At 27.1% G+C, this 24,374-nt stretch overlaps 1 protein-coding gene across 3 annotated transcripts; it reads right to left on the reverse strand.

Moving 5' to 3' along the window:
- Positions 1-2,304: 2,304 nt before the first annotated feature.
- Positions 2,305-24,156, reverse strand: LOC106686596 (glutamine--fructose-6-phosphate aminotransferase [isomerizing] 2). Of its 3 annotated transcripts, XM_014429988.2 has the most exons (16): positions 24,041-24,156; positions 22,296-22,403; positions 19,745-19,834; positions 18,005-18,321; positions 17,223-17,364; positions 15,786-15,809; positions 13,378-13,401; positions 12,568-12,719; positions 10,422-10,545; positions 9,418-9,533; positions 7,917-8,115; positions 7,204-7,448; positions 5,765-5,920; positions 4,519-4,647; positions 4,111-4,245; positions 2,305-3,307 (listed from the first exon to the last, which is right to left on the reverse strand). In XM_014429988.2, exons 1-16 carry the CDS (start codon positions 24,045-24,047, stop codon positions 3,197-3,199), a joined length of 2,079 nt encoding a protein of 692 aa, XP_014285474.1. In that variant the 5' UTR covers positions 24,048-24,156; the 3' UTR covers positions 2,305-3,196. The 3 variants fall into 3 exon arrangements, with proteins under 3 accessions (XP_014285474.1, XP_014285481.1, XP_014285483.1); XM_014429995.2 differs by lacking the exon at positions 15,786-15,809; XM_014429997.2 differs by lacking the exons at positions 13,378-13,401; positions 15,786-15,809.
- Between the last annotated feature and the right edge of the window lie 218 nt (positions 24,157-24,374).

The raw sequence follows: 24,374 nt of genomic DNA on the forward strand, positions 1-24,374 counted from the left end.
TTTCTCTATTTTGGCACCTCTACAGACAGCCCCAAAGCTAGTAGTGTTGTCAAAATGTAACCTCAGTCCACATATCTATAAATATAGCTAATTTGCTTGAATACTGGAACATCTGAAAAAAAAGTTTTGGTTTATTTTGAAATGGACGTGTTTCAAAGATATTAACATTAGTGGAAGATTATTGATTGACCGTGTGTAAAGATGAACTATTTGAGTTTTTTTGACCGCACCTGGACCATATTCCTTTCATATTAACATTAGGTGTTGGTTTCCCTGCTGTGGTCCCTCTATAGGCTGTCCCAAAATTTGTAGAATTGTCAGAAAGTAACTACAGCCTATGGTACAATTGGATTATATCAAACACAAAATAAAATATTTGTATACTTTTGTCAGGCATATCACTGTTCAAGAAATTCAACGATAAGTTAATGCCCTTTTGACATATTCAGAAGGTTTTTAAAAATATTTTTTTGAAATATCATTGCACTATTACGAGGAATGAAAAATTATAAACCATTTTGATTAATAAAAGTAAATAGATAGCCAGAGAATTCTAAGAAACAATTTTTGGCATTGTAAAAACTTGCTGTTTCTTTTTTTTTTTTTTTAATGCCAATAGTTTAACTTAATGGAAAACAGCTTAAAAAATATGATATAAATATGCATTATCACAATAAAATACATCATCCTCTATTAGATATTTATTACAATTTCAACAAAATTAATTGATATCAACTTATTAAAATAAATGATTAATAGCCTACATAAAAAAAAAAAAATTAGAAATATATATAATTTTAATAACTTTATTGAGTAAGCAGCTCATAAACCGTTCATTACTTAATTATTTCTTACTAGAACAAATATAATCTATTTTCCTTTACTTTAATTTGAATTTTGTGCCTGTAATTTCTTTTCTTTAATTTGAATTTTGTGTCTGTTTTACTTTTTGTTTTAAATAATTTATTGTAGTAATTTTTATATGTTTATGCCTTATTTTTATCTAGATTACATTTTTTTAAGGGCCATAATCTACAATTAAATTTTTAAATTCAATTAAGCTTCTCTGACTTCCTATTCTATTACAAATTAAAAAAATTGTGGGAATAATTTCGACTCCTTTAACGGCTATTTGGATGGTGCTGGCATCTTGCGGCACTAATTAAAACTATTATGTTTACCTTCCTTGATTTGTGCTGCTATCTGTAGCGAGATAGTCGAACTATTATTGTAATAGTTCTCTATATTCTCATTTTCCATTATTCTGTTTTGTATTATTGTTAGAAGTTGAAATGATATATAATTTTACAATAATATTTATTTGTATGTTATGTTAATTAGTAGGATTTATTAACTGTACCTTCCATTATACCCATATTAACTTAATAACTATAAAAATAAAGTTGTGAAATGTAAGACAATAAAATAGTCATTGAATGAGAATAAAATTGAATATCTGAATGACTGTCATTCAAAGTATGTTATTGTTTGACTCAGTCTATAAAAAAAATAATAATTTTTAATTTTAGTCAAGCTCCAGGGACTTGCTACTCTTCTATTACAAATTAAAACTAAGTATACATCATGCAAGTTATTGAACATCAGAACACTTTTAACAAAATAATTATAACAAGTAAGATTTTAGTAACAGACCAATTCTTAGTTTTTTAATGATTAAACAATAGTTCATAGGAAACACTGGAGAAGTTAAAGACATCCACTTATTTTTATACTCTCAAAATTGTGTCACTTGTAGGTGACAATAGACCCCAGAGGGTTATACTCTGACATTGTAATAATCAACAAAAACATTAGTGAATATTAAGTACATTGCAGAAAATGGTTTCTTGATTATTTGATAATTTCCCTAATGACTCCTTGTAAAACTTCATTTTCTTTTTAAGAATAGAGTTAAAAAAAAGAAGTGCTCAAGAATTGTAAATTTTTATCTAGCGCATTAATAACTGCAAAAAACAAGAAATAAATGTTTGGAGATGTTTAGGGACAGTAAAAAATTGTACATAAAAGCATGCTTCCATGCTGATAGAGATAAATGATCTAGAACAGAATAGTTTACGAAAAGAAGTCACATAAAAAAGAGGAACAAATTGCTATTTTGAGATACTTGTGTGAGAAGTAAACCTAATGCTAAAAAAAAAAAGTATGCAGTTATTTACATGTAAAATCAAACAAAACAAAACAAAAAGTTTGGGAAAAACTGGAATCTAAAATCATTACTAAAGACATATTTTTAAGAAGAGAGGAAATAAAACTATGACTAAAAATTTTATTAAAAAAGGTAAATAAATTCCAATGTTTATTGCTATCATACAAAAATATGGCAGTACCATAACCAAATTTAAGGCAACATCTGTTTTCTATAAATAGACAACATACCATAACAATAATAGTAACTGAGAAATATATATATTAAAAAAATCACATTTTTAACAAATATAAAAAGGAAAGACATTTGGATATATATAAATTTATATTAAAAAAAGTATTGCACAAATTTTTTTTAATACACTATATACAATAAATTATAATGTTTTAAGTACTTGGCACTATTGTTTACATTTTCCATCATTACTTTCTCGATAACACTATACAGTTATAAAGAATGCTAGATTCTATAGCTATGACACAAGCGATGACTTTGTTTTAGATTAAGTCAAGAACTTTACAGGTCCATATTAGAGTAACGCATTGCTACAACTAACTCTTTCTCTCTTTTTTATAGCATAATAATGGCTAATGCAAGCAATTCTAATAATGAATAACAAAAATAGAAAAACTGATAATATAACAAGCATTAACTAAATTTCATATAATTGCTCTACAATTGGGTTTTCTCAGTTAATGGTATAATGGCTTTAAAAGATGCGGTATACACTAAGTATTTAAAATATTAACCGTCTGGTCCCTAAAAAATTATTTTTTCAAAATTCGGAATGACAATATTCACCACTTAGTTGGTACTAAAAAAAAAAAAAAAAAATACTGAAAACAACAGTCTTCCATTCAGGCAGGCCTAAATACGATAAAATAACTTCTTTTTTTGTCAAATTTTCTGAAAACAAAAAAAAAATTCCTAGCCTTCGATTATTATACGAATTGCATTAACCGCAAGATCAACATTAGTTGCTTTAAATGCAAGTATGGAAGTGAATTTCTCTCATAGTTTCTTTTATGTTCACTCCACGGTGACAGACTTGGCTAAGTTGCGAGGACAGTCAACGTTGCAACCCCTAAGGACTGCAATATGGTACGACAGCAGCTGCATTGGAATTACAGTTAAGATGCCCTAGAATTAAAACAAACATTATATTATCATTAATTTTACATTTCATTATAATCTAAATTTGGAATAGAAGGGTTGATTACTTAAACAAGGTAGGAAAAAAATAAAAATTTAAGAGTTAGATCAGCCAAAAATCTAGCAATTAAGAGGTAACTAATACAATAGCATCCTGACATGTTTATGATAAACTGCTATATTGAATAAGAAAATTAAATAATTTAAAAGAATAACACAGAAACAGGACAACTTTTTTGTTTTCACAATTCAAAATTTTTAACTTTTCTTGTTTTTATAATCAAAATTATTGCAGAGAGTATTAATGCTTGCTTCTCATTGGACACACATTTATCTATAAAGAGATATTTGGTATCACTATTAAATTTCATTTGGGCAAATTTTGTTATTCTTGTTCCTTTTTCATAAGTACACATAGCTAATTATAGAATTTATTTTTATATCTCATTATTCTTATATTATTGCAGAAATTTCCTTTATTAAAAAATCTAAACACGATGAATTTTGATAGAAACTTGTCCTCACTTTTTTATGATATTGTTCTGTCTAGAAAATAAAAAAAACAGTATACCGAATTGTAGCTCAATTGATCAAAATCGAGTGCCTAAATAAAATGGCAAAGTAAATATATATAAAACACATCTACATTACACTGAAGACCAAAAAATTGTGCCTTAGGGCTCACGAACCGGACATATAATGCAATCTTACTCCTCTGATACAGTGAAAAATTCAATTATTTTCAAGAGAAATAAGGCAATTATTACTATTACAGAATAAGTAGACATTACCTGTAAGCAATCGACAGTATGAGGAACTTCAAGAAACTTCGATGCAAAGCTTTGTGTTTCCAAATCACCTTTCTCACAAATAACAATTGGGCGACATTCTCTGGCAGTTACCTGCTGAAGAGCATTCATACATTTCTGGAACAAAAAAAAAAATGAACAAAAGATTTCTAATTAGTCAATTTTTTATGTATTATCTTTTTAAGAAGTACAATTTGTTTATCACTTTTGTACTATTCATACTAAGAAATTTAAAATATAAGAATTAAAAAATTAAAAAATTTTGATTAAAAATTTTTTTTTTAATTCAGTATCATTCTAACATTTTTAGGGTTAAAAATTTATAATTTTAGTATATTTTTTTTTCATGAGTTACTTCTACATAAAATTTATGAATAATTATTAAAATACCGTATAAACGGGATCCCTGGTGACGATCATTATAACTGGCATAGCCTTGTCAACCATAGCTAAAGGTCCATGCTTCAGTTCTCCAGCGAGGATACCTTCACTGTGCATGTAAGTCAATTCTTTTACTTTCTAAAAAAAGAATCAAAAAGTTAAATTATAAGTTTCATTCCTTAATAAATCACAGTATGCATAAACAATTGAGAACATTTCAAAATACACTACTGTTATCAGGAAAATAATCACCATAAATTTCAATCTATATTTCAACAATTTTTTTTTGTTATTTTAATTAAGTTTTCTCTATTAAAAAAATATTATATAGCCTCAGAACTCACTAAATAGGACAAAAAATTATGAGATTTTTGGTTCTGAAAACGACTTATAATCATTGAGAAATTGATAAGAAACAGAAAAGTGAAAAAGGCCTCTTTGTCCAATAAATAGTGGAAGAAAATAAGGTGTTACCTAACAAAACATTATCTAAGTTTGATATTTGCAAAGTAAAAAAATTTAAACAGTTTTATTACAATTTGAGTTTTTTCTTTGACTGTACCTGGACCATTTTCCTTTTATTAAAAATCTAAGTTTTTCGACTTTCCATTTTACTTTCACTTACCTATATATGGCATATATAGTAAATTGAATAAAGTACAGTAATCATGAAAAATATTAACTTCAAGTGGTTGATGGAAATACATGTTTTGATATCCCCTGGGTTCGAATGAGATAGTTTTATATTTTGCCATTCTGACTATTTTATTAATATTTTCATGCCATGATAATTATAAAACACTTAGTTTTTTTTTTAAATTTCTCTAAATTTATGTATGAGCCCATCACTTCACACGAAGACTAACTCCATTAAATCATTCTTAGTATTTTAAATATTGATTTTATTTCAATTTAACATTAAATAAATGTTTAAGAGTAGAATGTAAATTTTAATAAACTTTTATAGATCTAAATATATAATAACTAAATATATTTATATTTCTGTAAAGAAAAACGTTAAAATTTTGCAACAAGAAATATTATTAAAAGTACTTTTCTAAAAACTGTTGACATAGGAGTTAGTCAATCTGACTGGAAGGCTCATTTAGAAAACTAGTATAGGAAAGTATTGCAACATTGAACAATATAAAAATATCTGTTCTGAAGCGAGTAAGGATTAACTCAGAAAAGCTGGCAAGCGAAAGTTGTACGATGCACCAGATTTTTTGGTTTAATAAAAAAAAAAAATACTTACCAAGGCACCTTCCATACAAGTGGCAAAATTGTAACCTCTTCCCATCAACAGCAGACTCTTTTGCTGATACAGATCCTTGGCGAGAGCTTTGACATCATCATCGACCTTAAGCACTTCTCGGATTTGCTCATCCAGGTTTTCAAGGCCTTTGATTATCTAGGAAATAAAATATTTAGCTTACTAATGGAACGGAGTATGAAGTAATCCAATAATTTAATTAAAAGTATAAAATCAGTAAAGGTGATTCAGATTTTTTATAACTAAAAAATAAAATGTATTTACCAAATAGGTACTGATTTAGTTTTGGCTGATTATCAAATATAAAAATAAACTATATTGACATTTTAAAAATAATATTTTTTTCCTTATTTGAAAAGTTTTGAGTTATTTTTCAGCTTTGTATTATCTTTGCAGATTTTATCATTTTTTTTCTTTTTATTATTAAAAATCTTGATATGGATTGTAATAATTGACTCGATTATGTTTACTTAAAATAATAAAAACATAAAAAATATTAAAACCAACTTTACAAACACTCTAACCTATGCAACTCTTAAGAGATCAAATCTGACATTACTTCTTCTCTGAAAGATAAACATAATTCATATACATTTAATAATGATTTTTTAGTTCTTTTAAAATTATACACCTCGCAAAAATTCCAGATGCTCATTTAAAAGATATTAAAATTTCTAGAATGCTATAATTAAAAAAGTATTAATCAAAGCAATATTAGTGAAAATTGTAATTTTATTGGGCTTTGTCAAATAATTATAAATATAATATAACCATAATTATTTCATATTTTATTTTAATTTTATTATTACAAGATATCATTAATGATTTGTTAGAGGATTTATTTATTATTGTTTTTACATTTTTACTTTACTCATTGAAAACTTGTCAATATGTAAATACACATTAATTGCTCCTTCTTGTTAATTATCTTTAGTTCATTTTTGTCTTTTTGATTTTATTTTAATTGTTTCTTTTTTTATTTCATTTAATTTGTAACATTATTGGATGTCCATAATATACAAGTTTTTTAGTTATACAAACATTATTTCATTTTTTTTGTTAATAATTACAGTTCCATTTTTACCCAATTATTATGATTATTATTAGAGATATTTTATAATTAGTATATTTTAATTTTTATTAATTTGTACTTTTTTCAATGCCTGTTATATTATTCTAAAGGGAATAGTCCCAGAATAAATAAAGAATATGATTATCGTTATTAGATAATTAAGCTTTTACCATGTTTAATTAAAGCAGTTAAAGAATGGAAAGGCAGGGTAAAATACTGATGTAAAACGTTAATTATTTATGTTTTAAAAATACTGAAATTAAACTTGTACCAATATGTGATTTTGATACCTACATAGATCTATGCAGAAAACTTTTATATGTGTAGTAAATAAAAGAAAACTATATACCTCAGCTCTCCTTTCTAGGAGAGAGATACGATCTTCAGACATGACAAGTGCAAACATGACCAAAGAGATGAATTGCGATGTATAGGCTTTTGTTGAGGCCACACCAATTTCTGGTCCAGCATTGATATGAATACCACAGTGAGATTCACGGCAAACGGAGGAACCTACTGTGTTTGTAACCCCGACGATGAGGGCTCCTCGTTGCTTACAGTATCTCAGTGCCATTAAAGAATCAGCTGTTTCACCTAGTAAAAGAAAGAATAATGTAATTCACTAAGAGAGGAAAAAAAATTAACAAATATGAATGGAAAAAAAAAAATTATGACCCATATTTTATACTATTTAATAAAATATGTAGGCTACACTCTTATCTATTTCACAGTATTGCATATCAGTTTTTTTCTAATACCAAAGATTTTGTTCATTTTATCAAATGAATGAATAGTTGTGTAAAAAGCATTCATTGAACTCACTGATAACTTAAATTTGAAAAATTGGACTCAAATCATTTTTCTTTGGCGCTCTTTATAAATTATTTAAATAAAATTGTAAAAAAAGCTGATAAAATTTAATGATAGTAGTTATAAAAAAAAAGATAGAAAAGAATAATTTCATATGAATGGAGAAAATACTGGTGACAAGAAGATATGGGAACTTGGTATCTTTGTTAAACTGTTTTTAAAAAATTATAAATAAAATAAAACTAATAATACCTGATTGAGATATGAAAAAGCAAACATCATCCCTAAATACAGGAGTGTTTCTGTCGAGGAAATCAGATGCCAGTTCGACCATGACGGGTAACTCTGTGAGTTCTTCAAGTAGCTGCCTTGTAGCTATGGCGCTATGGTAAGATGTTCCACAACCAATCAACATCAATCTTCGGCAGCGCCTGATTTCTGGGATGTACTCCTACAATTTATTCACTCAAAAATAACTGAACTGAATACACTAATTCATTAACCAAGTTAAAAATATTATATTATTTAAAAGAAAATAATCTAATTAATAATTTTTTTTAAATCTCAATGTATGCTGTTTGAAAATGATGAATATTTTTAATATTGAAATAAAAAAATTATTTACACTTCTACTTCCATGAATTAGAGAACAAGAAATTAAATCCAATGTCATAATATTAGTAAGTTACTAGCTTCATTTCAATTTTCTAAATGTAGCTGCATCTTCTTCTAATACGAAATAAGTTTCTATCACAAGGACCCTGAGTATTTAACTTGTCTTGACGATTGATAGTTAACATTTTCCCACATTGCAACACAAATGCCTGTTTCACATTAACCGACTTGTTTAAATGATGCAATGTACATTATAATTAGGACAAAGGGTAGATGAGAAATTTCACACCCACAATGGATACACTCAGGTAAAAAGATACAATACTGTAGTGTTATCGTTTACCTGCCAAACATCATGGTCAGGTTAACAATACAAAACTGTATGGGTTGGTAAAAAAAAAAAGGGATCAATATAGCAGCTTACACATGGAGCAGGGTTGTAACACTAGCAGTAACTACCATTTTTTCTTGGAAAAAATACAATTCAGCCTGCTTTTTTTCTAATTATTCAAATATCTGTAAATGAGCACATATTCCATTAAGTTATAGCGATCCATCATTGACTATTCAATATAAAAATCTATATTAAAATGGTTACACGACAGTAGGGTTAGATCGGCTAAATGTATCCAGTTGTCCAAGTGTAAAAAATATTCACTTTCTTGTTGGTATTTAAAATCGAGTAAAACAGACCGAAGGCAGTTATAAGTAAAATAGAGTTGAAAAAACAAAGTAAATTAAATATTAGTTAATTAATAGACTTTTGCAATATACTAATATCTTTTCATCATTATTGACAAAACACAAATAAAAAAAAAATCTGTATTTTCTTCAGGCATTCTTGTTACGATTCATACTGTTATCTAATGAAATATAAAGATGGATCGTAATTGATAAAAATTACTTCATAAAGATTTTTAAAGCTTCTAATATTCCCATCAGGGAGAATTTTTGTAATAACCAAGTATTTCTAGAAATTATTTTAATTTGCCTAGTTTTACTTACTTTTCATACCATCAATAACATTTACACAAATAATCAATCCATTTCTTATTACACAGAGTATTTTAATAATAATAAATTTATCGATATACTATTACTATCATAGAATCAAACATCAAAAGTTCATGATATTTACTTTAATGCCACCAAGGATAACATTCTTTGTTTCAAAGTTCACTCGACCTCTCATCGTGTTTACAACAGATTCAGGTTGCTCAAAGATTTCCTTCTGCATAAATGAACTATAGTTTCCTAAAACAGAATGAAATTGGTTTGTAGATAAACGTTGACATATAAATTTTTGTATCACTGCTAAGGAAGAGGAAAGTAGTATAAGTCAGTAAATGGCTGTAACAGGTTAAGTGTTTTACAAGCTATAAAACTTTACAACCTATATTGTTCTTACATGAAAAGATTTGTTCATCAGAGTAGATTAAAGGATCTATCTAAGGAGGGTACTAAACATAGAAATTAATGACAATTTCAAAATGTTCAACAGCGTTCAAAATATTTTACCTATGTTGTTAAATTATATAAATTAATTTTTATAAGAATTATAAATTACTATTTATATTTCAAATATTAAAATTAAAGGAAATAGTCTCTTGCTTCAAAATGACAAGGCATGGGGGGAAAAAAAATTGACAATCCTCAGACTCCTCTGGAGTTGAAAAAGAAAGTTATTAAAATTTGTTTTCAAATTAGTTAAAAAAAAAAAAAAAGGCCAAAATGTCACTAAAATATATTGTATAGAATGAAATTAATATAAAAATGTATCCATATGCAGTTTTATTTTTTACAATGTGGGTTTAATCATTCTAATTGATAATTGATAATTAATAATTCAAATATGAATTCCACTATATAATAGGAACAACAATAATAAAGTTGTTCACAATAAAGGAATAAATAGTTAATAAATTTGGGCTGATCGTTAACCATAAAAAAGATCCAATTGTCACGACAAGTGAGTAAACCCTCTTAAAGTTGAGTATGAATAAATGAACAATTAATAATAAATTATTATTATTATTATATAAATTGATATTGAATAACACTCTTATACATATACAATAATTAGTGAATTGTAAATTTATCTAAGTATGGTAAATGAGTACAAGAGAATTTTAAAGAACAAACCTTTCATGATTTGTTGAATTTCCATTTTGAGGGTGGTGATTTCCCTAGCGTGGGGATCATCGAGTGATCTTCTGAGCCTGTGAATGATGAGGAGGCCATCTTTTACTGCTGCTACATCATCGTCCTATAAAATTATAAAATTGATGAAGACATCGAGTGCAATCCTTAGTTTTTGCAAATTAGTCGCTGTAGCCAAGTTCATTAAAATTCCTTTCTATGGGAGAAGCTTTTGTCAAAATATTGCTGCCAATAAAGCTTATTATCATTAGGAAATGTTAGAATTGATTCTCACAAATCCTACAATACTACTAACTAAAATAAACAACAATTTTTTTGAGTTATGGCTCTTTCATTTTGGATATAAGATATGTTTTTATTTATTATTGTAATTGTTTTATAAATTGAATTATATTTTTTTGAGGTGCCCTTTAATAAACAAATAACCACAATAGTTATTTGTCCAATCCCCAATGACAAGATTATTTCAAGAGCAAATTGAAATCAGCACCTATTACACTTGTTAAACATTTTAAGTGATACAAAAACTTTAATGAAGGCAAGAAATAAGTATTTAGTAAATTCAGCAATATTAATTACACCAAATGTTTAAATTTCATCTTATAACAATAGAAAAAAACATTAACCTTCCAATTTGAGGTAGGATTTGTTGTTAACGTGTAGAATGATTCTAGGTTCTAGCCTAGTTGCAGTATATAATTACACCAAAAAAAAAAAAAAATAAAATACTCACTTCTGTGGACAATTACATAACTCACAAATGAAATTATAAAAGCAGCTATTAATGCCTGCTTGAATATTTCTCCTCCTCCATTCATATTTTGTTTTTTGTGTGTGTGTAAATTTATTGAATATTTAGAAACAATTGTTAACCAAAATCGTAAAAGAAATTAAAATCTCAGTAACCTCACAGATGATGAAAATTAGGCCATATGGTAATTGTACCAAGATCTATGTTAAAATCAAATATATTTTACTTTTGTACAAAAAGTTAAAAGATAAAAACTCTAAACGAAATTTTATTATATTGTGCTACTTTTTATAGTATGTTATGGCTCATCAATCATTTTCAAAAAAAGTTTTCATCAGTCTCTAGAAACTATATTTTACATAAAATTAAAAAAAGTATTTTATATTTTAACATTAAGTTTCGTCCATTTTATTTCTGAAACAATTTACTCAAACCAATAAATAAATAAAATAATAATATACTTAACTTAATATCATAACAAGCCTCTCTCATTATGGCTTTGTCTATTCTCAGAATTTAAGACCTTCAAGATTTTGAACTAATTACTAGTTTGAGCTAATATTTTTTGTTGTATTTCAGAAATTTATCGGAAGAGAAAAAAGAAATTTATAATAGAATTTTATATTTTTATCAAGAATTTATAAATTCTGAATAAGTAATATTTGAGTTTTTTCTTCTGTTGATATTAAACCGATTAGATTCTAAGGACTTTAAGTAATCTTGGTGGAGTTTTAAACTCTAGTAAATAAACAGTAAAAATTTCTGAGGATTAGTTCTGATTTACTATACGTTACAAAACGCATTGTATTTTGACTGTTCCATCTTTGATATTTTGTTATCAAAATTTATCATGACTTAGAAGTGATAACTATATACCCCAAATGTTTGATTGAAAATCATTTAAAAAAAAAAAGAAAAAGAGAGAGAGAGAGAGAGAGGAAAGGGGTTTGTATGAAAATAAATATAATTTATAATGAAATTAAATAATAAAAAGGGGCAAAATAATAAATCTACAAATTTACTAAAAATATTGTTTTTACCAATGCAAAATAGAATATAAAAAAATGGCCTGTTTTATAATGTAGCCTAAGAGTATTAGTTTTGTAAATATAAAATACAAGCACTAATAACTTTTATTTCATAACAGGGACGATTATTAGTGATATTAAAAGAGTTCAAAAGTACAAAAGAACAATAAAGATTGTACAAGTCGGCTAAATTGTACCAAATACAAACTACAAGACTAATAGTATTACTTTGCTCTTTATTATAAAACAGGATCAAAGAATGAACTACCAATTTAATTTCCAATCATAAATTACCAAGATACATAACTATATTATCATACCTAACCTATAACTATCACTACTGCTTTACCTCAAGGAAAATAACTCTATTTGTGTGTTCGATGACAGCGGAAGCGTCAGATGCAAAGAAATACTCGACTTCTTTGTCTTCAAGAGGTTTGAATTCTGAGCTTGATTCAGATCTCGGGAGTAACGGAAGCTCTCTGCCATGTGGCCGGTGATCTATATCCCAAGAATGGATCAAATTCATGCAACATATCTAACAAATATACAGATGCTTTATATGTTACAAAATATGATTATTCTTTTTAATTTTACTTAAATAAAAATAAGCTTACATGACTATGATTATGAAAAAAGGTGCAAACCGAGCATGTAATAAAGCATCTGTTTGTATTGAGTTCAATGAGATGTATCAATAAAAGAATAATAACACAAGAAATATAATATATAATCCACCACCGCGAAGCATTGTTCAAGGATATCAAACATCCTGAGGATTAACTAGAACAATAAAAACAGAAAATTTAAATTTGGTAAAAAGAAAATAGCATTGGAAGTAAACAATAAAAACAAAAACAAAACAAGTATATAATTGAAGGGTTTATCAAAAAAAGGAGGTAGATCATTTCAGGGATTTGAATTTTTTAACGACTAAGTAATACGGGTGAACCATAATACCCATAAAGTATTTTTTATATTTATATACGGTCATTGTCTAAAATGAAACAGGCAAAACGTTAATTTGTATTATCAAACATTTTAGTTTTCTAAAAAATTGAAAAAAGGGAGCAGCCTCTTTTTTGTAAGAAACCCTTCAATCTGTTAGTGAATGCAGAAGCCGTTTTGATTAATGATATTTTGAATAGGTTGGAAATACCTGCGTGTGAATGGGTCTCAGCATCTAATGCCGTGACGTATGATGAGAGAGGATAAAACAGAAACAGAAATTAAAAAAACATAAACAAAAGACAAAAAGAAGACATGCAAACAAAACAAAAACTAAACAAACAAAAATAAAAAGGTAAAACTGAAATTCTAAGAATAATATATAGTGGAACTTTGATAAATAATTAATAAGGCAAATAGCATATGAAATATAATATAATAAAGTCAATTACAATAAATAAAAGTCAGGCAATTTTTAATGGAGCAAACATTATTTGGAGCATTGTAATCTGAAGGTTTTTTTTTGTAATTAAGTGAAAGTTCAAAAAATATTAAAACAAATTATTAGCTATATATAGTAGACACTGCCTGTCAAGCGGATAATAACGAACATTATTTTAAAAAATATAGTAAAGAGGTGTTAAATAGATATATAAAGATTTATTTAGGGTAACTACCACTTCTTTATTTCGATGACAACCCAGTATTCTCAAATGGCTTACAAATAACACCATATTAGCTATTCACTTGATCAATACCAAACAATCAGAGTTGGTAGCCAGATAAAAAATCACAAATATTGCAATGACCAGTATCAGTCAGAAAGTTCCCATTAGTGTATAGAAGGTTAGGAGCTGAAATTCTTTGGTTGAATCAAAATAGTTTATAAAAATATCAACAAATGGAAAAATAAATGATTTTTTTTACTATAGATGGTATGCTAACTTGGTGGAAAATCTTTAACAAAATTAAAACCTTTATTTATGAATAAAGTAGAAATTTATCTAAAGAAATAAAGTATTAATTTATATGGATCAGTGCAACAAACAATCTTTTATGATGGTACAACAATTAATTCAGAGTTATTTCCAAAATAAATAATAAAGTTATTTAAAATACCACAGTAATCAAAAATGTATCTTGGGATATCAAGGATAACGTGTTTTCAGCCGAACTTCACCTGTGAGTTCTGATTGAACTGAACTGATAAAAACAAAAAATAATCAACGTTTCTAATCTAACCTAATATTATCAATCAATTTCTAATATGAAGTATTGTACCAAAAGCAGTGGTTATGAAGCAGTTAGGAACAGTAAATTATCAAAGTTCTACTATATTTTACTTTAAAAAAAAAAAAAAATTAAAACTATAACTAAATCTAAATTTATAGTTTAAAATCAAACATAATTTAAAATATAAACAAAAAAAATGAATGTTGATTGTTAATTTAAAAACAGAAAGAGATGCTAGCTACAGTTCTGAAGAAAAATAGTGAGCAAGTACATACGACATGCATTAGACAAATTCTAGTGATTATTTAATACATATAAAAGGAAAAATATATACAAATGTGTCAAGTGGAATGAAATGATAGGTTTTAGGGAAATGTGTAGGCATTTAAAATAAATTGAGAAAGTACTGAAAGGACTAAGAGAATAAAAAATTACATTAATTCCATTATATTCAATAAACTTTCTTATTATTAATATTCAATAAGCCAAAAGACGGTAACGGTGGCAAATATTACTGGCCAATATTGACCACCAGCAGTACAAGCTATCATTGGCCGCCAGTAGTACAAGCCAATATTGGCCACCAGTAGCAGTAGTACAAGCCAATATTGGCCACCAGTAGCAGCAGTACAAGCCAATATTGGCTGCCAGTAGTACAAGCAAATATTGGCCACCAGTAGCAGCAATAGAAGCCAATATTGGGCACCAGTAGCAGCAATAGAAGCCAATATTGGCTGCCAGTAATTCTCCCTCATGTGCAGAGGTTTTTCTGCTTCAATGTCAACCAATAAAACGAATCAGTTTGATTTTAGTGGATATTAGAGGAACAATGGCCGGGTCATGTGACCTACTGGCAGTCCAGAGGTGGCATGTTTAAAGCATGCAGAACGTGTTATAAAGATATTAAGCTCTCTCGTTTTTGTTTAGGGCACCTAATCTGATAGTTCAAAGACAGATCTGAAAAGAATCAAATATATAATGAATAGAGTAAACAGATGGATAAGGAAGTACATACATAAAACAGTTTCTAATAAAATCTGAGTCGATAGACTAAAGCTATTAATTTGGATTCTTTGATAAATATCAGATATCATTCAGTAATAAGGTATAATGTTGTGGGGTCCTAGATCAATATCTAGGACCAATGTGTATGTTGGTTAAAAGATCTTATTTTTCTTTCTTCGTGTGTAAGAGGTTTGCAAGTGATGCTCATGTATTAGTAGTGGTTATATATACACTGTCAGTTCTGCAGTTAGCAATCTCAATCAGAATTAGTTTCACATACACGAGTTAACATCATGCAATTTATTGATAGTATTATTATTTACAAATAAAGAAATGTACAAATTACAAAATACATCTGAAGATTATTAGTACTAAATGTACCTGAGGAGGGGGCTTGTGGTTCCTCTGTCAAAGAAAGAATGAGCAAGAAAGATAGTGATAGTAGGACAGATAGAGAGGCAGAAGAAAACATGCAAAAAAAGATATACATAAAATAACATAAACATTAATTTTAAAAACATAACAAAAATGCAAACACATATTAAACAAACAAACAAAATTAGCAAAACAATGAAAGTATACTAAATACATCATTCCAAACAAGCAAGTGATAAAGGCTTATTCTGAATAATGATGAATAAAGATTTGTGTAGACCTAATAATCAATTAATGTTTCATAAAATATACTTTTAAAACAATTTTCTGATGATAAGAACTAATAAAGTGCTGACTGTATAGCAAGAAAATATTTATCCAGAATATATATATATATATATTTTTTTTATTATGCAAATTATAGTTTTACTATATATATTTTTTAAGTGCTGGTTTTTTAAATGGATTTAACAATAGTTATACAGATGACTTTTGGTAATTTATATAACACCTCAATCCCTTGAGAAAACCTCATTAGATGAAAGAAAATAGAATTGAAGTATAGAGAATAACATGAAAAAAAAAAATATTAGGGGAATTTCATTTCCTGAGCCGAAACATTTACCAATACAACTCGTAACATGAATCTGTTAGTTTGCCAAAATTACTAAAAACATTACCTTTATAAGTTGAAAGTTATATCTCCTATTATAAGCTTTACAATATAATAGAAAAGAAATTACCAATACAATGATACAATCAATTTAGTTATCAATAAGGACAAACATTAATATTTACTGAAAATAAAATTTTTAATTATATATTTATTGGTAATTAGTGATGGCGAATGTTTTCCTTTATCTAATCCTATTGCATATTCCTGGTAATATTTTATAAGGGATAGAACCACATTAAAATAATAATAAAAAAAACGTAAATTTGACAAAAAAATAATTCCCTTCGAAAATAATAACCGTGAGCAGTACACAATGAAATAATGAATTTGGTATAAAATTGACAATACACTCAGAACTAGGTTCATTCAAAATAAGCCTTTCAAGGATTAAGTATGAAGAAGTTCTAATATACAGGTACAGAACAAATACAATCAGCTTGGCTAAGAGGATCTAGAGAAAAATATACAGTGGTGGATATAAGTACACAAATATATACATAAGAAAGTCCTGGCATGCTGTTTGCCATGAATACCTAAAATCATGATTAATTTACAGTTTATTTACAACTGTGCATTTTAACTGCCATTTTGCGTTCCAGAAATAGTCAACAATAAATGGAGTGTAAATATATTTCATTTTTGATTTTATTTATTTTTTTTTATTGTATTAAATTATTTTTATTAAAAAAAAAAATGATAAAATTAATTTAAAAGAAAAATCTATTTTAATTATAATGACCACCATAAGGACACGCAAAGTACTTTACCTTTACTGTACAATATGGGTACATGATCAGTGGCGAGCCTGGTTTTTGTTTTTATCCCGACCAGTAGAGGACTACCACGTCTGGTCGCAACACATTCTCCAGGGAAGTACTTACTCTTGAAGCAGAGGGCAAATGCACCTTCCTAAATGAATAAAAGTTACACAATATTATCATTATTTTTGGCGAAGCATTTATTCTAAAATAAACTAAGTTTTTAAATCTTCTAAATATATTTTCATGTAGATTTCACAAAGCTGCAACCTACTGTGAATCAAAACAACTGAAAACCAAGGAATCAGTAATTTATTTATAGTCCCAATAATTTATAGGAACCACTGTTACTGTAATTTGTGGAAAATGGAAGGGTATGGAAAGAAAAAAAAAATTTCAATAGCTTTCAGTATTCTACAATGAAAAATATGGAATTTAAGGAATATTATTAAATCAGAAAGTATAACATCAAACATTTACCAATACTTATTAAAAAAAAAAAATCATTATTATCCTAAAATTAACTTACTAGTCACGTTTTCTAAAAATTAATAACAAAAAATAGCCTATAATTCATTCTTATAAACAAAAGGAAATATCCATTAGGGGTGAAACAGATTTACATTCACAATGAGTGTATCAGTTTCACATTCTGTAGTGTATTATACATGAGTGTAAGAAAAATAAACCAATCTACCTATGATGTAAATACATTATAACCTCTCATTATTGAGTAATAATTCATCCCAAAATAAAACCCAGAAAAAAAGATATGAGAAAATAAATCTTACCAACTGACTGATGACTTGCTCTACAAGTTCTCTGAACGAGTAGTTCGGATGCTGGGTATAAATGTGATGTATCAGCTTAGCAATAACTTCGGTATCAGTTTCTGATTCAAAAAATTTGTATCCTTTCTTAGTCAGGAATGTCTTTACATCTTTATAGTTAGTGACAATACCGTTGTGTACAACGACAAATGTATTTTGAGGATCTGATCTCTGAGGATGGGAATTTAACTCTGAGGGAACACCGTGAGTGGCCCAACGAGTGTGTGCTATTCCAATATGAAGATCAGTGGTTTCCTCAACACTGAATTCAGGAATACCTGGAAGTCCAAAAAGTATAATCATGACAAGCAATATAAATATATTAAAGTCTCGGATCTTTAATAAAGCAATTAGAAGATTTGATACAGTTATGTCAAAAAAAAAAAAAAGTGAAGATTTAAAAAAAAAAATACCCGGCAACCATTAACCAATTATGTCATTGTATGCATATGCAGTGCTGGTGATATCTAAAATGGCAAATCAATGACCAGGTTGTTATATAATATAAGATAGATTGACTTTAAGTTATAAATACAATACTTAAAGGAAACAGTAATTCTCTGGGTGATGCAGTAATATATTGTATAGGAATCACTACCTCTGCCATATTTGATGATCATTAACTATCGAAAGAGATAGAAAATGAAACAGAACCAAAATAGAGTTAATGTTGTTAAAAACTGTTAATGTTGTCATCATAACTGTCCCTCAGAAAAAGGCTTTGTTTTGGAATCTTTAGTATCATAATAATTATTTTTTATCTATTCTATTTTTTATCTATCTCATAATAATTGCTTTTTCAAATTAAAATACTTAAATTTAAAATTGTACTTGGTATAAAATTGGAATATGCTCTCCCTTAACAAAAACTATTATTAATTAATGGTCTTGTTTCAAGGAAAAATAAAAAAAAATTTAATGATTACCAAAACATTATAGCAATGCAGATTTTTATCGAATACCTGGAGAATGTAAAGAAATTATAAAGGAACATTTTATTTTATTGATAATAACTTTTATAATAAAAAAAAATTATTTATGACATGGCATTGCTACATTATATGTAATGCTTTATATAACAGAATTACGGAATAGGATAATGAATTTGAGCAGGAGCTTAGTCAAGACCACAGCTGGAATAGTCTCTTAACCCGTGATAATTGATAAACCAGTAGGACAGATATTATTAGGCAGTTACGTAGGCATATGAAAACGACTCTATTTAGTTACATCACAATACGATATAATCAAACAAAAATTATAGCATCACCGGTCATTAAGGTCCAGATTCCTATTACATAACGCAACTTTCCCCAACCTATACTGGTTCTAAAAGTAGAACACCTTATTTTTGGCTAACCCTGATCAATATGGACATAAAATTATCTTTTTTTTTTTTTTTTTCAATGGTGTGGGATTGAACACAGTACTCAACATATAGAAAAGTTTAAGACAGGACTGAGTAAGTATACAGTAAAATTCTCATATACAAATTATTTATTTCATTGTCAGGAATCTCCATACATACAATAATTCAATTGTAAATAGACGGTGTTTCATTCAATTATAATTAAGTTACCCTTACTATGGAAGTTTTTTAAATAGAAAAGATAATCAAGTTACACCTTAACTGTTAAGTATACCACACCTTTTGTAAAAAATCTTAATATTTACAATTTATATAATTAAAAAAAAACTTACGAGATGTAATCTCATCCTCCAAAGACTGAACTTTTCCACTCTTCCTTACAATAGTAATGTCTTTTCCACTAGGGGCATCAAATGCAACACCTATAATAACAAAAGAAAAAACCATACATTGATTAAACACTTGAAAATTACATGCAGGGAAGTTTATTAATTTTCATAATTAATGTGCTATAATATTAACTTTTATTTTTATTTCCTAATTTTTATTCACCAGTAAAAATTAGAAATTAGAAAGATTAAATGAATTTGGAGATAAATCTTTATAAAATTATCTCAATAAATTAAATGGTTTTAACTTACACTGAATGGTCATAAATGTTAAAAACGGTTTGTATATTTAATTACATCAGGAATTCATCACTTGGTCATACATGATAGTAGGTAGAATAGTAGGTTCTAAATCATTAAAAATAATCTTCTAAATTTAATGGATTAATTAATTTTTTTTAATTTATATTTATATAATTGGTTAATAGTTCACTATTATTTTTCTTTTACGAGTATATTTCTTAAATGACCGTATCCTGAGAGGGGAACAATAAATAAATCAGTAATCTTATTTTTTCAAGAATTCTATACAGGTTTTTCTCCAGAGATATAGAGACAAAAAATCTTTTCTTTCAAACCTGTCAAATGTTATTTTAAATAACAAACTAAATTTATATAACTATCTTTTAGAAATTTCAATATATAGCAAAAAATATTTCAAAAAATAAAATAATTAAATCATACTATTAATTAATAAAAAAAAAAGAGTCTAAAATTATTGTTAGGATGACATAGGAACATACAAAGACAAAGCCCTTCCAACATCAGTTTTTAATGACATTCTATTTCAACTTGGTCAGCCTTTTTTAGCTGTTGATGCTCGAGATGGGCTGATATCTTTTTCTGACTTGATAATCTTGGATTATTTTTCATTTCATTTGAGTTTAATTTCATGTTATTAGTTATTTACTGATATTTAGGAAACTTTGTTTCGTAATCTTCAAATAATATCTAAGCACATCATTATTGTAGAAATGATAAAAGTTTATTCTAATAAAATATAATGTATCATTATTACACAATCAACAGTTGATTCAATTAAATTTTTAATAAATGTCTCAAAAATTAAGATATCTTAAAGATATTTCACAATAGTACTAGATAATAAATAATGGTTACTAATTTAGTAATTAGCTAAAAGAAACCATAAAATAAAAGAAAATTTTTACTTGGAATAGTTTTGTATTGATGTTATGCCACTATCAATGCAATATCAATAAACTCAAGACCAATAATTTAAAAATATTAAGTCATTTTTAATTTAATGATTAAAATAATTAACTATGAAAACCATTTCAAATGAAGCTACAAGTTGCAACATAGAAGATATTAAGAAAATAAAAAGTTTAGAATTTACTAAACAAAATATAAAACATATTTAATTAAAATATAATACAATGATGGATGTACAACAAATAAAAATTTAACAATCCATTATGCCAAAAATATTACAGAATTTAAAAAATCTATGGAATGGTTAATAATTCAAAAGATATGGAGGTGAATGCTATTTCCACAATTTTTTAACAAAACAGTGAAAAGTATTTGTATGGATACTAGATATCCAGTCTGTGTACATCTACAACCTGCAGGTCAATGTCCATCTCAAAAGGACTGACTTGTATCCAGCATATAAAATATAAGACAATGAAATTATACATATGTGCATTGTATTAATATTACATTTTCAGAAAATTTCTAAATCAGTATTTTACAAAAAAAAATCTAAGTTTAACTGAATAATTTCTCAAATAGGATCAGTTTGTAATAGGTATCAGGGATTGAGAATTCATATTGTCATCATCATAATAAAAGTATCCATAAATAAGTTACATAATTAATTGCTTTAATATTGTTTTTAAAAATAAACATGTATGTAATGTGTAAGCAACTTTCCAGAAGAGGAAAAAATATGCATTTTTCATTTAAATAGCACAAAATATGAACAGTTTCACTAATTAGCTTCAAGGAGGACTCCATTAAGGAGAGATCGAACGAGAAATTCCAAATAAAATGATAAATATCTGAATTTGTTCAAAACAGATATATTCTCAGCAAAAGTGTGAAACCACATAAGTCCGTAACAGGTTCAGAGTTATTTTATAACTGTGTAAATTTTATGCACAACAATTAATTATGATTTTTTTTTTCTATATATCGCTTTGCAGAACATGACAATTTAAACATTTTTCACCTCTATGAAAAGTGGGGATTTGACAGTTACGTGGTCTTGTGCTTTTACAGTGATAATATACTTCATGTTCGTTAGAGTTTTTAAAACAATATTATTCAGCAAAATAATAATGATAGACTCAAATACCAAAACCCAGCAAAGCAAAAATTAATACCATGTATTAATAAAATTCATAAAATACTGGGTAACTAAAAACTGTAATTCTGATATAAAAAAAAAATGAAGTCTCTTCTATAGAATGGTAAACTATTTAATATTTATACATAGTCTCTTAATTACAAATTAATGATAAGAAATTACCGGCTGAGTCATATCCACGATATTCCAGACGCTTCAGACCAGTCAACAGAAGTTCCAAAATTTCTTTACGGCTCTTTGGAGTCAAATAGTTCAGGTAAGCAAATATTCCTGCAACACAAACACCATTCTTCAATTGTTATACCTTCATTAATTATAATAAAAATTAAATTGAAACAAAAAACATATAATAATCTTATTAATAACTTTTTTTTTATGCAATTTACATTTTCAAAAAGAGTAATTTATCTTCTGAGAATAAAAACAGAGCAAGTTAGCTTCTGATAATACAAAAAGAGAAAGTTTTCAGAGGTTTAAGAACTAATTTTTTGTTTTTTATATTTTTTATAAATATAAAATAAAATTACTTTTATATTATTTTTTAACAATTACATAACATTGAAAATTGAAACTACATCTGATGTTTTGCAGGAAAGGAAGAAAATAAATGCATATTTCATTCAAGGAATAAAAAATACAAACAGTTTTTACTAATTAGCTTAATTAGGAAATTAATTTTTTTTTTCAAAACAAGACTGTAAAAATAAATAATAATATTCCAAGTATTCTAAATAATCACAAATATGAGATATAGAATACAAAAAAAGAGTATATTGATGATATGACATCAGGTTGTCATATTGATATCGTTTAAAATAATGTTCTCCACATGACAATATGGAAAGTGCTCAACACGACTTTTTTTAATAATGGTTTAAATGTCCAAATAAAAACCAATAAATTAATAATAATTATGCATGATAAAGGAAATTCTTAATTCTTATAATCGAGAAAGAGGAAAAACATGTAAAACATTTAGTACAAAATAATCTATTAATCCAGAAATCAACTGAATGAATGGTACTGAGAAAGTAGTTTCTTATATAACAACATTCATAAAAATGTTATAAGCTGCACAAGATTTATCACAAATATGATAATTTTAATGGCCTGAACAGAAACAATATAACAGGAAGTAGACAAGTTGATTAGAATCCAATACATATATTTCTGTGTAAATAAAAATAAACAAACATATTTTATTTATTCCTCTTGTAACCGACAATCGATCAAATTAGTTTTGCTTCTCTGTTTACATTACGACAAGAGGAATGTACAGTTATAGAAAGCGATAGTGGAGAAAAGTAGCAAGGAAATAAGAATGTGAAGGTTAATCATAAACCGTTAGCTCCAGGGTAAGAAAGTGGTTCACCTTGTAAGCTATTTCCAGTTCAGAACAATAGCCACGTATTATAATTTGAATACAGCTTGACTTGCTCATGGAGAAAAGGTGTTCCTCTAGTAATTAACACAGTATTATTGTTAAATGCTATTGTTTAACGATGATTTGCTTTACAAATAAGATCAAATGATAAATAAATGATATAAATGAATGGGCTGCTGGTTAAGATATGACAAGTTTGTAAAACCAAGCAACAGGTGATTGTTTTCTGACAAAGTCTTTTAAAGAATGAAGTATTCGTCACCACCGACTGGTAAACAACTTAGAGATATCACAAAAATGAGTTAATTTGACGAAGGGCAGTAATTAAACGAAATTAGTGGAAACTTATTGTAATGACAGGCTTTAGTAATTGAAATAATAATAAGTGGAAGTCTATATACATGTCATTTGAGTTCACTCACACAAAACAGCACTTGGCATAAACCTAACAAGTAGATCAAACAAGATCAACTTAGAAAGAATATTGTTATTATTATATTATAAACCATTTAAAAGTACTTACCACACATCTTGACAGGGGCTTATTGAAACACAACTGTAACTAAGTCAGAGCCGGAATGGACGAGTCAGCCTTCCCCACTAAGCTATCACTGAGCTTTCTCCCACCCTGACGCTCTCCTCCCCTCCCCTCCAACTTCACCCTATTATCATTAGCAATTCCGGCTTTTTGTAGCTACCAAAAAGAAATAAATTCACATTAATTCTACACACCTTAATTATATACAGAATCATTTTTTTCTGTAAGGAACAAGTTGTATATATAGGCCTAGCAAAGCATAATTATTATTTACACTACAGTTGAAACCCCTGGACATTTTTAAAATTGTCATCCTTTA

This window comes from Halyomorpha halys, unplaced genomic scaffold, assembly GCF_000696795.3.
Source record: "Halyomorpha halys isolate HHAL.00 unplaced genomic scaffold, Hhal_1.1 Scaffold36.1, whole genome shotgun sequence".
NCBI classification, from domain to species: domain Eukaryota; kingdom Metazoa; phylum Arthropoda; class Insecta; order Hemiptera; family Pentatomidae; genus Halyomorpha; species Halyomorpha halys.